Source organism: Aotus nancymaae, unplaced genomic scaffold, assembly GCF_030222135.1.
Source record: "Aotus nancymaae isolate 86718 unplaced genomic scaffold, 86718_ANA_hifiasm-v0.15.2.pri h1tg000032l_0, whole genome shotgun sequence".
NCBI lineage: Eukaryota > Metazoa > Chordata > Mammalia > Primates > Aotidae > Aotus > Aotus nancymaae.
The window spans coordinates 25,864,562-25,881,194 of record NW_026988445.1 but is presented as its reverse complement, the minus strand read 5'-3'; the positions used below and the strand labels follow the sequence as shown (position 1 = coordinate 25,881,194).

Genomic DNA, 16,633 nt, shown 5'->3' with positions numbered 1-16,633 from the left:
ATTTCCAATCACTTAGTTATCAATAGAATTTGTTTTTAATTTGAGATGACTACTTTCTTAAACTCCCATTTATTTAACAATTGAAGATAGTAGGCCCTAAGTAGTTAAACGGCTTACCAAAAGATACACAGCTGGTTTGTGTTTGGTGGAGAGGCTGGGAACCAGAGGGCTCTGTTTGGAGTTTTCCACTCTATATCACCTGGCCTGTGACACCAGCTCTCGGGTGGCTACATAAGTTTCTACCTCTTCCACCAGCTGCTTGTTTTTCCCTAATTTTATGTTATTAATAGCTTCTTGGGCTAATTCTGCCATATGCTGTGAGTGACTCAAATTGATAACACTATTTTATTCAGAAGAATTCCTAGAGATAATGCCTTGTCGAATAATTTTTTGAAGAAATAATTTGCTCTCATATTTAATAATTTGCAATAAAACACATGGAAAACTGTCCTGTGAAGATATTCCATGCCACCCTCTCAGCTACCCAATTCACCTCCCTACAGGCTACCTGTGTTACTAGATTCTTGTGTAGCTTTGCAAATGTATGTTATGACTATACAAGGAAACAGATTTTATATATTCTTTTAATGCCCTTTTTTAGTAACAAGTTTTATTGTGACAATAAAGAGCTCCAATGTCAATGGCTGATACCAAGGCACTTTTACTCACAGGTCTGTGGATTGACTGTGGCTCGGCTGGGTCCAGTGGGAATCAGCTGGGCTCAGCTGTGTTCAAGTCAGGTCTACTCCACCTGTTTTTTCCAGGATCCCAATTGATGGAGCAGCAGCTACGTGGTCATGCTCATCTCATAACAGATGGTGAGAGTGCCCTAGGGACTAGCAAACACACATGCCGCTTCTAAATCCTTACTTTGCAATTAGCACACTCTCATTTCTACTGGCGTTCATTGCTTAAAGCAGGTCACATGGCCCAGTCAAGAGTTAATGGGGTAGAGAAGCATATTCCTCCTACAGTGTAGTTGGGGGAGTGAATATTTGATGGCTAATGATGCTTGTTATCAACTTAATATGGGCTCGCAAACTATAAACTATATTTTTATTTAATATATCTTGGAGATATTTGTATGTTAGTATATAAACACTTAAATTTTTAAAAATAACTCTACGGTATTTCATTTTATGGATGTCTATGATATAACTAATCAGTTCTCTATTGATAGACATTCTAATCATTTCTAGCACTTTGTTATTGCAAATATTACTGCAGTGAGTAATATCATCCATAAATCATTTTGCATACATGCAAGTGCTATCTGCAAAATGAATTCCTTGAAGATGAATTGTTGGCTCCAAAGACAAATATTTAATTTTGGTAAATATTGCAAATTTCCCCTTTATAGACATTGTATCCATACACATCTCCAATAGCAGTATGGGAAAGGGCTTATTTTACCATATTTTTGCCAACTCACTGTGTCACCCAGCTTTGAAACTCTTCCAATCTGATGGAAAATAACATAGTATTGATGTTGTCATTCTTATTATTTTGTTTTGTTTTTAAATAACAGCTATGTTGGCATATAATTCACTTATAAAATTTACCCTTTTAATCTGTACATCTCAGTAGGTCTTAGAATATTCACAGTGTTGTGCAACCATCACCACAATATAATTATGGAACATTTTCATCTGTCCAAAAGTAATCCTGTTCTCATAACAGCATTTTTCATTCTCCCTCCCCCTATCCCTCAACAGCCATGAATCTACCTTTGTCTCTACAGATTTACCAAGTCTGGAGATGTCATCATAATTGGAATGATATATCATGGGTTTTTTCACTTTGCATAGTGTTTTTGAGGTTCATTTATTGAAACTTATTGTGGTATGTATCAATATTTTATTCCTTTATGGTACTGATTTTTCATTATATGAACATACAACATTTTATTTCTCCATTCATCAATCAATGGACACAAGTTGTTTCCATTTTTTGGCTACTGTGAATAATGCTTCTCTGAACATCCGTAAACAAGTTTATGTGGACATATGCTTTCATTTCTCTTGGATAGATACCTAGACGTGAAATTCTCAGTCATTTGTTAATTCTATGTCTAATAATTTGAAGAACTGCTGCACTGTATTCCAAAGTGGAAGCACAATTTCACAATCCTTCGATGTATGAAGATTGCAATTTTTTCACATCTTCACCAATACTTTTTAACTTCAGACATCCTAGAGGATGCAAAATTGTATCTCATAGTGGCTTTGATTTGCATTTCTCTAGCGCTAATCATTTTCATATCTTTCCATGTGTTTATTGGCCGTTGACAAAGATTCTTTGGCAACTATCTATTCCTCAATTTTTAGTTCATTTGTCTTTTCATTGTTTAATTGTAAAGGTTTTATATATATGTGTATATATATATATATACACAACTAAGTATATATATATATATACAACTAAGTATATATATATATAAACTAAGTATATATATATATATACACACACACACACAACTAGTATATATATACAACTAAGTATATATATTTATATACTTTTTTTGAGATGGAGTGTCGCTCTGTCGCCCAGGCTGGAGTGCTGTGGCACCATCTCAGCTCACTGCAACCTCTGCCTCCCAGGTTCAAGCAATTCTTGTGCCTCAGCTCCCAAGTAGCTGGGATTACAGGCATGTTGCACCACACCTGGCTAATTTTTGTATTTTTAGTAGAGACGAAGTTTTGCCATGTTGGCCAGGCTGGTCTCGTACTCCTGACCTCAAATGATCCACCTGCCTCTGCCTCCCAAAGTGCTGGGAATACAGGTGTGAGTCACCACACCCCATCTGTTTCTATATTCTTGATAGCAATCCTTTATCAGATATATGATTTTGAAACATTGTCTTTCATTGTGTGAGTTGTCTTTGTTGAAGAAACTATTCTTTTCCCAGTGATCGGTCTTGATTCTCTGGCCAAAAATTAATTGGCCATAGAGATATAGGTTTTGTTTTGGACTCTCACATCTAATTCCTTCATCTATTTGTTTAACCTTATCCCATTGCCATGCTGTCTTGATTTCTGTAGCTTTGTAGTAAGGTTAAAATAGGAAAGTGTGAGTCCTCCAACTTTGTTTATATTTTTCAAGATTGTTTTGGATATTCTGGGCCCCTTGAATTTCAATATGAATTTTAAGATCAGCTTACAAATTTCTCCCCAAAAGGTGTCTGGGACTTTGATAGGAATTGTGTTGAATCCATAGTCAGTGTAGTTTTAAACTCTATTTATGAATTAGGTAGAACACATTTTTAAGGCCATTTGCTTTTCTTTTTCTAAACTAAGAACTTACATATATTTGGCTCTTTTCTTGTGGGTGTCAGTTCCAGTTCTGTTCTTGCACCACTCAAATTATGTTTGGAAACAAGACTAGAGGGATGGGCATGTTTCATAATTATATAGGAATATTGACTCATATACACTTTTCTCTGTGATTCCCTCAAAAGGATTGGGTGCACTGGTGTTATGATAGAGAATATTTATGTTTGAAACAACCAGAACTAAGAAATTAACTGAAATTAACACGAAAAAAACTTCACTCTTTTTTTTCCTTTTCCTCAGAAGACAAAGTGGTATTTATTAAAATATCCATGGATTGAAAAATGCACCAAAATAAGTTTCCTTAAAATAGCTAAACAACTCATCCTTGAGAGAAAGTCATTTCACAAGATATATAAATTTCTTCTTCATGGGAATTTTCCTATCATTATTATTTTTCTTCAGATGTTTTATTTCCCTGTTCTTCATGCAGGTAATTTGTAGAATTCTTATCCTTCCTGTTTTGAAAGAATTTTCCTTAGTTTTGTGTATGTTGTCTCATTCTCTTATCTAGTATGATCTTAACAATTATTTATGCTTCTCTTGTATTTTCCAATTTTCTACCTCTAATTTATGGGTCTTAAATTTAGCCCAGTCATGTCTCTTGGAAGAAAATAGCTTAAGTATACAGCCATGTCTTGGTTAGAGAAATAGCTCCTGGATGTGTCAAGGCCAGAAAATCAAGTGTCACCGTGAGGGCATCCAGTGACAGAAAGGGCCCACTTTCTTCATCCATTTTGTGTTGCTATAAAGGAATACCTGAGACTGGATCATTTATTTTAGAAAAGAAGTTTATGGCTTGAGAACACCGTATCGTGCTCGGCAGGAAGTACTTCCCCCAGCGGAAGCTGCTGAGCCTGAGAGAGCGGAAGTGCCTGCGCTTTTGGTCTCGCTGGTCTCCGCAGAAGCAAGATGGTAAAGGGAACGTCGTCGTTTGGAAAGCGTCTCGATGAGAGGAACCCGTTGTGCCGCCGCTGTGGCTCTGAGGCCTGCCACCTTCAGAAGTGGACCTGTGGCAAATGTGGCCACCCCGCCAAGCGCAAGAGAAAGTATAACAGGAGTGCCAGGGCTGGAAGACGAAGTACCGCCGGGACTGGTCACCTGAGGCACCTCAGGGTTGTATACGGCAGATCCAGCATGGAGTCCGTGGAGGAACAACACCTCAGCCCACGAGGGCAGCTGTTGCGGCAGCCAGTGCATGGTAAGAATTTCAGCGATTAGTCATGCAGTAAATGTTCTGGTTAAAAAAATAAAAAAAGCAGTTTCTTTGGCTCATGGTTCTGCAGACTGTGCAGGAATCTGCTTCGGGGGAGGGCCTCGGGCTGCTTTCACTCAGGCAGGAGGCGCTGAGCTGGTGCGTGCGGAGATCACATGATAAGAGGGAAGCAAGAGAGAAGGAGGTTGTCCAGGCTCTTAGCAACCAGCTCTCCGGGGGAACTAATAGAGAACTCAATCATCCCCTAAACCCGGGAGGGCATTGGTCTTTCATGAGGGATTCATCCCCAGGACCCAAACACCTCCTATTAGGCCCCACCTGTAACATCAGTGGTGAAGTTTCAACATGAGGCTTGGGAATGACAAGTATCCAAACTATAGCAGCCATCTTGCATACTGATCAAGGGTCAGTGGTCAGTGATTTTGCTGCTCTCTCAACTATGCTAGGAATGAGATTATAAATATTTGAGGATTTTTGTTTGAAATATGAAGACCTCTTGTTCTCTTCACCTGGAGTGCTGAAAGGGTCCATTTTCATTCACTACAAACTGGCTCTCCATGCCAACGGGCGTTATTCAGTTCTTGATCACTGAAGGGCTCTATAGATTGCTAAATGGCTCTGACTGTCCTTGATAATGCATTAGAGAAATGAAAAAAGCAGTGGCATTACAACATAATTAAATTCAACTCATGAGCAAGGTAAGATGACCATACTTTTTAAGCAAGTTTGCTGTAACAGCCTCCTGCTGTCTCTTCAAATCTGTCCCTGGGAGCCCCTCATGTTTGGCATCTGTCCAGTCTGTCTCGCCTCTTTAATATGTGTTGTCCTGGATGGTGTCCCATCATGATTTTTGGTGACAGGCACAGTCTTGCAGAACATGGAGCTAAAGAACCCCTTGGGATATGCCACAGGGAAAGAAGTAATGTATTACCGAGCTTAAATGTGGCATTTCTGCTGGAGAATGGTATGAATGAAATTTTGCTCATTTTTATTTAACATCTTTCTCCTAAAGAGGCTAAAGGAGGCTAGCTTTATACATGTCACTGTGAATCATCTCAGCAACACTCAGAAGTGGTCCCAAATTCTGAAGAGCCTTTTAGTGGTGATTTTGGCACCACTGGCAGAGAGTACTGATATTTGGCATTTCTGGGTAACCAAGTTCTCTAGGCATTTTTGTTTTAGTAGTTTCAAAGAAAAAGAGTTACTTCAGGTACTGCTGCCACTATTTTATCAAGAACTTGAGGAAAGAAAGGAACTAACCTCTGTATAGGTCCTCTTATGTGCCAGACACTGTGCTAGATTACCAAGAGGTACTATCACATTTGATCCCATGGCAGTCCTGTGAGGTAGGTTTTATTATTTCCACCTATTTAAAATAAGAAAACTGAGGGTCAGTGAGATTAAGATCACACAGCTCTAACACGACAGAAGTGGGCTCTGAGTCCTGGTCCAATGGGCTGTTTGTTCCCTCACATGAGTTCACTGTGCCCAGGCCCAGCTAGGACAGAGACATTCTGAGGGCAGTGCTCTGAGTCTCACTCATGGAGCTCTCCTTTCCAGTGTGCCCGGTCAGTTCATCAGTGCTCTTTTTGCCAGCCTCACTCAGCCTATTACGAGTCCAGTGAACTGTTACTCAAGCTGCCCGTTTTAGCACTATGTTTTCAAAGCTAAAATGAAATGTCTCCTGTCAAATGCTTTGCTGAATAATACATATTGCCTTAATATAGCCCTCATTTGACAGTCTAGAGACCATATTTAAAGAGGAAACGAGGCTAGTCTGGCATGAGGTGTGGTCTGCGAACATTCAGTGGCTCAGTGTTCACCACTTTTCTCTTTAAGGGTTTAAAACTCATCCACTTACTGACTGGTTAAAGCTCAACTTTGCAGCACAGGCTGTAGGTTCTTCATAATCTGTCCACAAGTTATAGACCAGCCTTGTTTCCATCCTCCAATCCCCATATGTTGCTTCCTCTCTTTGATATCAGCCATCCCCAAATTTTGCAGTCCATCAAACCTTTGCCTTTATTCAAGCTTCTGTGATTTGACACGTTATTCCACCCACCTGAAATGCTGTTGCACTCTTCCTCCTCGTAGTCCATCCGGAAGATCCCTCATCAATTTTTAAAGACCCTGCCAAAATGTCCCCTTTTCTTGGGAAATATGCTTTCCTAACACTTTGTATGCACATTCACTTAGCACATTGCACTACAGTGCTTTACACATCGGTCTCTCCTACCTGCCTCTGCCATGGGAAGGTTCATTCATTCATCACCAAAGACTACCATGATGCTTGCTATAGTGCAGGAGCTCAGTCAACATTTGTTGGATTCTATGATAGAATTTTCCTGTGGATGGGTTCTGGGCACAAATCCAGTTTGTACATCCATATTCTCCCTCATTTCAGGCAAATTGCCTCTATTTTACTATCTTTTTTCTCCACCATGCTTTAAAAGTTGCTAAGGATTTCATTTCCAAATTCTCTCAGTGTTAATGACTGGGACTGCTCTGATTCTGGTGATGACCAGCCTCGAGCACCCTTCTACTATTTCTTCCCTTATTTGAGGTCTCTGTTGCCTCTTAGAGAGTTGCTTCTTCTTGTATAATGTGAAGAACACCATATCTCAATCTAAAGACCAGGGTTTAGGTCCTGGCTCTGATTGTGTCTTGTGTGTAACCTGGAGAAAGTAAATCCAGTTCATGAAAGCCCAATTTCTTCATTGTAATTTGAGAGTAATCGCCTTCATTTTTCTTATTTTATTATTCTAATTATGTCATCTATCATTTTCAATCTAGACTCTCCTCCTTGGCTAGTAATTTGGAAACCAAATAGGTGATGAGTTCTTCTGTGGTTTTCACCTTCAGGGGTAATGACTTCTGTCATCCAGCTGCTGGAGCTCTGCTGCTCCCATAAGCTGCCTGTTAAGAGCCCCAGGTGTGGCCTGTTCTTGCTGTGCCTTGCCCTCCTAGGGGCACACTGCCTCTCTCATCTCTCAAGGTGTCATTTGGATCCAGTCACCTGGCCTGTTTCTACACTCTGGACACCACACACTACCTGCCGGATAGACTGTTTTCCATCATTGTAGCTACAGCTGCTCCCAATATCTGCTCCACAGAAATGGTGGTTAATTTCTAGGCCACTGTATCTCTTGATATGGACAACATGACCACTGCCAGACTTTCTTTCCAAATACTTCATTTGCCTTGGAATAAAAAGATTTTCACAGCAGAGCAAGACAAGGCAGATAATATACATTTTGTTTTATGATTAAGGAAACTGAGACTTAAAATGGTCAAATTACTTGCCCAGTGCTACCTTGATTTTAAGCAGTGGAGATGGGCCAGAGCTCCTACATTTTGACACCTTCTCTAGTGGTGTTCCATTATGTCAAAAGGGCAGGAAGAAGTCTCAACATTTTTGGTATTCCTTCACAAACATTATACCACATCTCATTCATAATATGTGCTCAATTCATTTGCTCATTAATTAAAAAGTATGTGACATTTTACAATTGGGTAATTTTGAAAAAACTCAAGATCAGAATTTAAACATTTCAACTGGAAGGAGCGAGAAATAAACTCATGATGAAGACAAATCTTAATTTTTACTTTTTTTTTTCTTTATCAACTCTCTGACATTAGTATGGAATTTCTAATTAGCAGAAAAAACAGCCACAAAATGGACGAAAGGATAGGAAAAGTGAAGAATAATTCATTAATGAGGGTATTGTGCTGTAAATAATTGAGAGTTGATCACAAACAAGAAGATATTTCTTTAAAACTTGTCATTTAGGGTAAGATTTCCCAAACTGTTTTGCTCTTTTTTATGCAGCTTATATTAATCTTAAATCAATTATCTCCTAAAATGCCAATGTAGCATTGTGAACAACATAATCCCTTTAACATTGTTCTCATGTCTGTACTTGCCCCTGTGTTGCTTAGAATTCTTTCACACAATAAAAGCCTCAAATTAATAAAGTGCTTCTCTTAGAAAATCAAATGCTTTCTCCATGTTACCATTTAATTACGTCTCAAAGCATTCCTCTGTGAAGTGGGTGTGTGTGTGTTAGGAAGAGGAATTAGTCTTTCCCATTATGACACATAGGAAACAGCTTGGAAGAGCAGTTCCATCCACAGGGGAACTTGATGCTAATTCATTCTGGTTCAGTGTTGTTGACTGGGTTCTTCTAGTATACCCAGTGTTTCAAACAGAATCATGCTAATGGACTCATTCACCCAGTAAATCAGCACATAATTACTGGATGCCTACTACATATCAGATTCTGTTCTAGACATTGACGATATGGCAGTGTAAACAGAAGAAGAAAAATCTCTCACCTTATGGAACTCAGATTTTTCTAGGAGGAGACAGACATCAAACATAGTAGGTAAATTGTACAGTATGTTAGAAGGAGAGAAATGCTCTGAAAGGCAAGTAAATCAGTGTAAGGAGAAAGAGTGCAGGGAAGGTACATAGTTTTATATAAGGTAGATAGAGTAGCCCTCACTGAGAGGATGCCATTGGTGCAAGAGCATTCAAAGCAGAGGGATCAGCCAGTGCTAATATTAGCCTGGAGGTGGCAGCATGCTTGGAATGTTTACAGAATCCAGGAGGAATGTTTACAGAATCCAGAATCCAGTGTGGCTGGAACAGAGCAAATAAGATGTAAAGGAACACAAACTGGGTCAGATGTGGCAGCAGAGTGTTCAAGAAGGGCCTCGTTGGCATTTTAAAGGCTTCTTGCCCTGTATGCAGCATGGGGTGTTTGGTGGATTTTAAGTAGAGAAGGGCCATGGTCACTCTGGCAGCTATTTTGAAAACAGATATAGATGGGAATGGATGCAAGCAGAGACCAGTTAGAAGGTCACTGCCTTCAACCAGGAGAGAGTCAATGGTGCCTCAAAGCAGGGAGGAAACAGGAGATACTGAGAAGTGACCAGATGCTGGATACAAGTTTTTTTTGTTTGTTTTGTTTGAGAGACGGAGTCTCGCTCTGTCGTCAGGCTGGAGTGCAATCTTGGCTCATTGTAACCTCTGCCTCCTGGGTTCAAGCGATTCCCCTGCCTCAGCCTCCTGAGTAGCTGGGACTACAGGTGCGTGCCACCACACCCGGCTAAGTTTTTGTAGTTTAGTAGAGACAGGGTTTCGCCATGTTGGCTAGGATGGTCTCCATCTCCTGACCTTGTGATCTGCCTGCCTGGCCTCACAAACTGTTGAGATAACAGATGTGAGCCATGCCCAACCTGGATACAGTTTTTACGTAGATCCAATGGGACTTGCTGATGGAACTGCACATGAGCTGTGAGAGAAAGGAAAGACTCTTATTTTCTGAATGAGACTGGGAGCTCCTTGAGGACAAAACTCACCTGTTTTATTTCTTTATGATCTTCATAGAAACCTGAGAATGCTTCATGGACAATAAATACATGACTAAGTTTTTGTTAAATGAAAAAAGGAAGGAAAAAGCAAGTCTATATCAATAGATTTGGAATTCCTGTACTCATAATGATTTGTAAAAATAGACACTATTTCCTGAATTTCCAAAAAATGTTAAAAATTGACTATTTTTCTCAAGGTAAAAAAAACTGACGCTATGTCTTTATTTGGGCTGCAATTCATTACCTTGATGAGGTAACAGGTTGTTCATCTGCTGTTTTGAAGTTCTGTATTATTACCATTTAATTTGTTTGACAAAAATATTCATAAAATACAGGCTTAAAAGAAAAACAGTAAAATGCTGTGGATATAATGATTGGGAATCACATATGCACATGGTTTTTAAAGAATGAAACAAAACAAAACAACCCACTCCACAATATCCATACTTACTTTTTTTTTTTCTTGTTTACAACATAAAGGTCTGCATTATCTAGAAAGCAAGCACAAAAGAGAACACATTAAATCTTATGATGGATTTTTTGAAGATGGTCTAGTCTAATTCACTAAGTTTATATTTGAAAAACATCAGTCATCAAAACATTAAGGTGATAGACATAATTTTGTTTCCAATATGCAGTAACACAAATTCTGAGTTGTCTAATGAGGCTTAACAAATAACAGTAGAAAATTGTGAAATACGCAATTTCTTGAATCTTCCTTCTTGATATTTGCTTGGCAACAGTACTTAGCCACAAACAATCTTGAGTCATAACTGCCCAGAGAGCATGGTGAGAGGTAGATGTGTGGAGGGATGGAAGATGAGGGAGAGAATAGAATGAGAGGCACCTTGATGGGGGAATGCTAGCTTTTTTTAAACTCATACTGTTGCTAGGAGGCATTTGTGCATAATTTTTCACAGGGCTTTACAGTCACACACAGGCATATTTGAGTCAAGGCTTTGATATTTAGAAGGTATCTGACCATGGACAGCCTTCCTAACTAGGACAGTGGTATCTTTACATACCTTATAGGGTAAATTTTGTCAGCTATGGTAAGATTATTTTTAATATGGTTAGAGATAGCAGAAATTCAATACATGGTATTTTTATGTTGAGTAATTTTCCCAATGGGTTTCAGCATTTCCTGCCTTTGCATTGGAATAGAAACTCCTTTACCCTTCATATAGTAGATATTCTGCTGTCCTTGAAGAGCCCAATTTGAATGTCAATCTCTCCTTCAGTAGCTCATACACTGTCATTCAGTTTTTCACATATATGTAGCTATTTGTTTCAAGATCTTCTCTACCTAAGTTGGATTTCTCCTGGAATAGTGAAAAGAACCCAGAAGGCTTGGATTTGAGCTCTGCCAGCCACTCTTTCAGAAAGTGGAACCATTATGAACCTAATGTAATAAGAGATGTATTGTAAGAACTTACACAATTGTTGAGAAAGTTATTTTCCAGAAGAAGGAATTCACAGATCTGAGAAAAGTCACTATTGGATTCCCTGAGGTCCTTGTGTGGATAGGCAAGTTGGAGCTTTCAGGGGAATCTGGAAGGCCCGCTGCATCCAGGAGGGGCACCCTAAGAGAAAGCTGAAAGAATACTCAGTGAAAAGCTTTTGTCTGTCTGGCTACTGCCTCTTTGGATCCATGTTAAGGCCCTTGTGATGGGTGTGTGGCTACTGTTGATCCGCTGTGCTGGAAATTGGGAAGATTGGGTGTGAAGCTGGGGAGAGCCAGGATATGCCAGAACCTTCCAGGTCTTTGCATGTATTATCACAGCAAATACAGAGACCCTGAGAGAGGAATAGAGACTGTTTCACTTTGTTTACCAAATCTTGCAGATTCCTCTCTGGGACGACGGTACTCACATGCATACAGGCAAGAGGATCCTGAGAAACTTTGTTCCAGCTTATGAAGTTGATAGAGTACAAACCACCACTGCCACTTTTTGACTATGTTGGTTGTATTGGGAAGTTAACCCAACATTTCTGATCCTCTCCTTCCCTAATGTTGATTGATGTAAAGGAGATAACTATTATAACTACCTCTATAGGATCGTTAGTAAGAATTAAATAAGATAATGTAAAAATCCATTACAAAATACATGGCTGGATGTGGTGGTTCATGCCTGTAATCCCAGCACTTTGGGAGGCCAAGGTGGGTGGATCACCTGAGGTCAGGAGTTCAATACCAGCCTGGCCAAAATGGTGAAACCCTGTCTCTATTAAAAATACAAAAATTGGCCAGGCATGGTGGCGCACACCTGTGATCCCAGCTACTTAGGAGGCTGAGGCAGGAGAATCACTTAAATCTGGAGGTGGAGGTTGCAATGAGCCGAGATCACACCACTGTGCTCCAGCCTGGGTCACAGAGCAAGACTCTGTCTCAAACAAACAAACAAACAAACAAACAAACAATTAAAAATACAAAAGAATGTATCAGATTACTCTTATTAGATATATCCATTCATGTCATTAATGTATGTTTATTGTGCATCTACTATGCCCTAGCAACTATACTATGCCTAGGATACAAGGCAGTGGCAATATCTTTGTTACCTTAAAGCTGAATCAGACATAAATTAGATATTCAAGTGGAGATGTAAAGTGAGCACTTGATAGACTGGATTTCAGGGGATAGGTCCAGGTTAAAAATACACATTTGGAAGTTATTAGTGTTAAGTAATGAAACACTGAAATGTATGAACCTGAATTAGGTCACTTTAGGTAAAGTGCATGTAAATTGAGAGAAGAGGCTCAATGAGAGATTTGAGACATTTCAGAATTTGGGGGTCAAAAAGATAAAGAAGAACAAGCAATAAGGGTGAGAAAAAGCAGCCAGCAATACAGAAAGAGAAATAATAGAGAGTGGTGTCCAGGTTTATTTATGCTGAAAAGTCAGTTTTTATGACAGCTGAGAATTGACCATCAGCTTAGCACCATGGAGGTCATTTAACAAAATGGAACAGGTTCAAGATGGAGTGGAAAGAAAGATTTTGGCATAAAGGGAAGCAGGAAAGTAAGGAGGCAATAAGTGGAAAGTGTGTCGAGATATTTTATATATATGTGTTTGTGTGTGTGTGTGTAATTGGCTCTATTCTGTTAGTTTGCTGTTGAGAATGATCCATCAGTGCTGTGCTTGGGTACAGATTTCTATGAGGGTGGAACCTTTACCCAGAGATGCAAAGAAGGAGAAAGTCTGCTTCCTTTAGGTGCTTCTCTCTTAAGAGGAAAATGGTCAAACTGAGTGAGCACGCCCAGTAGTATTTGCAAATTTATTAATCCAATTCACTCAAGTCACATCAACTTCTCAGGAGTAGACTGAGCAAAAAGGAAGAGAGGGGGCTAAAAGGGGGAGAACAAGAATGTTAAATAAATATTTAGAGACGCTGAAAACAAAGAGAATTTTGCTGAAGAAGATTCTAAGTTCCAGAGGATACAGTGGAAAGATGTGGGGAGTTTACACATCTTTGTATACAGTGGGAGACAGGTCAGACCAGAGTGTGTGTAGTTTGGGACAATATTTCTCCTGCAGTACTTGGAACAGGAGATTAGAGAAATATTTGCTCTTTGAGAGAAACCTGACAAGACCTGCATGGGGCTGGGGAAATACACTGGTCCACACGGCCCCCTGTTTCAGTAGCAGTGCTGATCTGCCTAGACCAGGGGGTCAGGAAGGGCTGACCGTGATTATCCTCTCCCTCTGTCCCTCCCTCTCCTCCACACCTAGCCTAGCAGAGGAAGGAAAACTAGATTTACAGTTGCCCAGCCCTTCTCCTGGAAGCCAGAGACACAGGTTGCTTTACTACCACCAAGCAAAAGTGATTTGTCTCCTTCATGTCGTTTTAATCCTTGCAGAATAATTTGTGGCAGCAATATGAAGGAGGATCAGCCCTTCAGACCCTCTTTGAAAATTGCTAGTGGACAAGGGCAGTGAGCAAGAGGAAAGTTCCTCTGAGCATCTTGTGTTAAAGGGAGAAGCCAGGCCTTGGGGATGTTCCTTCAGTTTCACAAGTGGCAAGATTTTCACCCCCGGTTGGCAGCTTTCAAATTGGTTCCCATTTCTCCAACTTAGGAGGAAGCTGTGAAAGCCGCAGGCAGTGGGGATGAATGATTCATTTGGTCCTGGCCATTTCCTTCACTACTGGGATATCTCAGTATCTCTCCACTCTGTTATTTGAGCATAATAATAATAATAATAATAATAATAATAATAATAAATTATCTGCTTCTCTAGGACTTTCAGCGGACTCGTTAGGCATGTGATGAAACCTCGCGTTTCACGGGGCTCCATCCACCCATCCACCCGTCCACCCGTCCATCCGTTCACTCGATCACCCACCCGCCCACCACCCACCCTTCCATCGCGAAGCCTTCCTCCCTTTCCGGCTTACACTGGGCGTTAAACTCCGGTCTCTCCAGGCCTCCGGCGCACGTACACAGGCGCGGGCGGGCGGGGTGTGCGGAAGCGCAGGCCGCGCCGGGGGCAGGACTGCAGCCTCCCGCGGGGCGCGAGGTCGGGGAGGCCGGGGAGGCCCGGGCGGCGTGGCGGCGGCCGAGCCGAGCCCATCCGAGCCGGCACCTTCGGACGCCCCTGTCCCACGTGACCGTCCCTCCTCCCTCCTCCCAGTCGCGCGCACGGGCCGGGCGTCTCGACTCCCGCGCGCGCTCGGCGGGTCCCAGTCCCCGAGAGAAGAAGCGGAGGAGGGAGCGAGCCGGCGAGGCGGCCCAGGGGAGCGGGCGCGAGTGGCGGCTGCCGGAGCCGCCTGTGCACGGGCGGCGGTGAGGCCAGGCGAAGCGAGGGTGGCGGTCGCCCGAGCGGCGGGAGCCGGGGCGGCGCGGAATCCGCATCCGCCGCGAGTGTGATGAAGCTGCCCTGCCTCGCTGCTCCGCTCGCCGCCAGCTGACACCGCCCGAACCCAGCCCGCCCGGGAGGGGAGACGCCGCGGGGCCGTGACCTTGGCGGAGGAGGTAAATAGGGGAGGCGGGCTGGGAGGAGGCAGCGCCCCCCAGAGCCCTCCCGGCCCCCGGCCCGCACCCAGCCCTCGCTTTGCGCAGCGGGAGCGTTCGCGGGCGCAGGGCGGCCGCCCCCGGGAACCCCGCGCCGGGGCAGGGCTCACGGGCGCCGCGCGCACCCCGCGGTCCACGGTGCTGAAACTGCCGCTTGGCTCCGGCGGCCGCCGCGGTGCGGGGCACAGGCGCGCCTGCCATTTGCTGCTGCCGGGAGAGTGAGCCGGGGACGCTGGGGCTTGCCTGTCTTCTCTGCGCTTCGGCTGGTGGCTCTGGAGGCTTCTGCATTTAGGCTTTTACCCACGGTGCCCAGGTAATTGCCTGCAGGCTTGACCTCCCGCTCGTTCTCGTGGCCGGGAAAAATTCTTGTGTCTTCTTGTAAAAATTAGGCAGGATTACTTCCTGACTTCCGAAGCGAAGTGGGGAGAAAGGAGAGCAGCCGGTGGCTGGCAGCACAGTCAGGTGGAAGTAGGCGAAGCGTATACTCTGGGTCTGTGTGGGAGATCCGTGGGAATAGAGAGGAAACCCATGTGCTGGAGAAGGACTCCGGGAATGGGCCTCTCCGATGTGCTGCGTGTGGGGACGCTAGACAGATACCTGGGAGAAAGTGTGCTACCCTGCCGCCCACCCCCATTCCCCGGTGTTGTCTTTCTGCCCTTTTGGGAAAACATCACCAAGTGCAGATGCGAGTATTGGGAGAGAAAAGACCTCTCTGTACTACGGAAATGCTAACCATGAGTGTTTAAGGTGAGCATCCAGCACTTCTCAAAATGAGTATCCAGAAAATGAAGTCAGCTACAACGATAACCAAATGGTTATTTCTACCCGGAAGACTGTAGTTTCTTACAATTCCTTAAGGGTATTGTAGGTGTAAACTCATTTTTAAAAACATCCATGTCCTGTGTCACTTTCTCCAGCCAGCCCCAGTTTGTAAGAACGCTCCATGTGGGGTGGGTGCTGTGAATGATGATAATGAATCAGGGGAGTCCCTTAAGCGCTACCACTGGAATCTCACAGAAGTCTCTCTAACCCTTTGCAGGGCAGACTGATAATTCTTGTATCTGAGAGTGGACCAAGTTTTGGGTGTCATGGCGCAGGGGAATAATTATGGGCAGACCAGCAACGGGGTGGCCGATGAATCACCCAACATGCTGGTATACAGAAAGGTAAGCATGTCTTCATGTCTTCAGTTTCTTGGAAAACAGGAAACTTCTGGCTTTCTCGATTTTTTTCCCTCTAGATCAGAGTATGTGTCAACTTTGTGGCCTCGTGGATTCCCCAAATCATCAATGATTACGTACTATATACGTGAAAGTGATGTGATATTCTCAAGTGATGCATACGTGGAGAAACACAGTGAAGTAAATGAGGCCTCACGTGTTCCCTGCTGGTTTTGCATAGATTATTCTGTCATGAGCAATAACAGCAAGTTTGGGCATTCCAGATATTTTGGTTGTTACACACATAATTTAATAGCATCCATAATAATTTTAGAAGCTTTTTCTTATACTCCCCTCTAAACATTTAGGTTATAATAATTACATAAGCGAATCACATTTCAGAAATAAAAATAGACCACTTTGCAGTTCTGTGGCAAGAGAGAATGTGTCTGTGTAAATGTATGTGGTTTAATAATTTTGCTCTTGACTAAACAATTCTAGTCTTTTTTGTCTTAGCTTAAATTATTTTTTACTTTCTG

General features: G+C 42.4%; 1 protein-coding gene and 1 pseudogene across 8 annotated transcripts in view; both read left to right on the top strand.

The window, feature by feature from the left end:
* The first annotated feature begins 2,462 nt into the window (after positions 1 to 2,462).
* On the top strand, positions 2,463 to 8,565 carry LOC110567445 (large ribosomal subunit protein eL37-like; annotated as a pseudogene).
* The window catches only part of RGS7 (regulator of G protein signaling 7), a 556,614-nt gene continuing 544,363 nt past the window's right edge, over positions 4,383 to 16,633 (top strand). For 3 of the 8 annotated variants that reach the window (XM_021666925.2, XM_021666924.2, XM_064383648.1), the window contains exons 1-2: positions 14,554 to 14,895; positions 15,974 to 16,100. In XM_021666925.2, coding sequence (XP_021522600.1) covers positions 16,023 to 16,100 — 78 coding nt within the window. In that variant the 5' untranslated portion in view covers positions 14,554 to 14,895; positions 15,974 to 16,022. Of the gene's footprint in view, positions 4,531 to 14,553; positions 14,896 to 15,166; positions 15,248 to 15,973; positions 16,101 to 16,633 lie in introns of those variants that run through there. The other 5 variants (XM_064383649.1, XM_064383647.1, XM_064383644.1 and 2 more) reach the window with 3 other exon arrangements.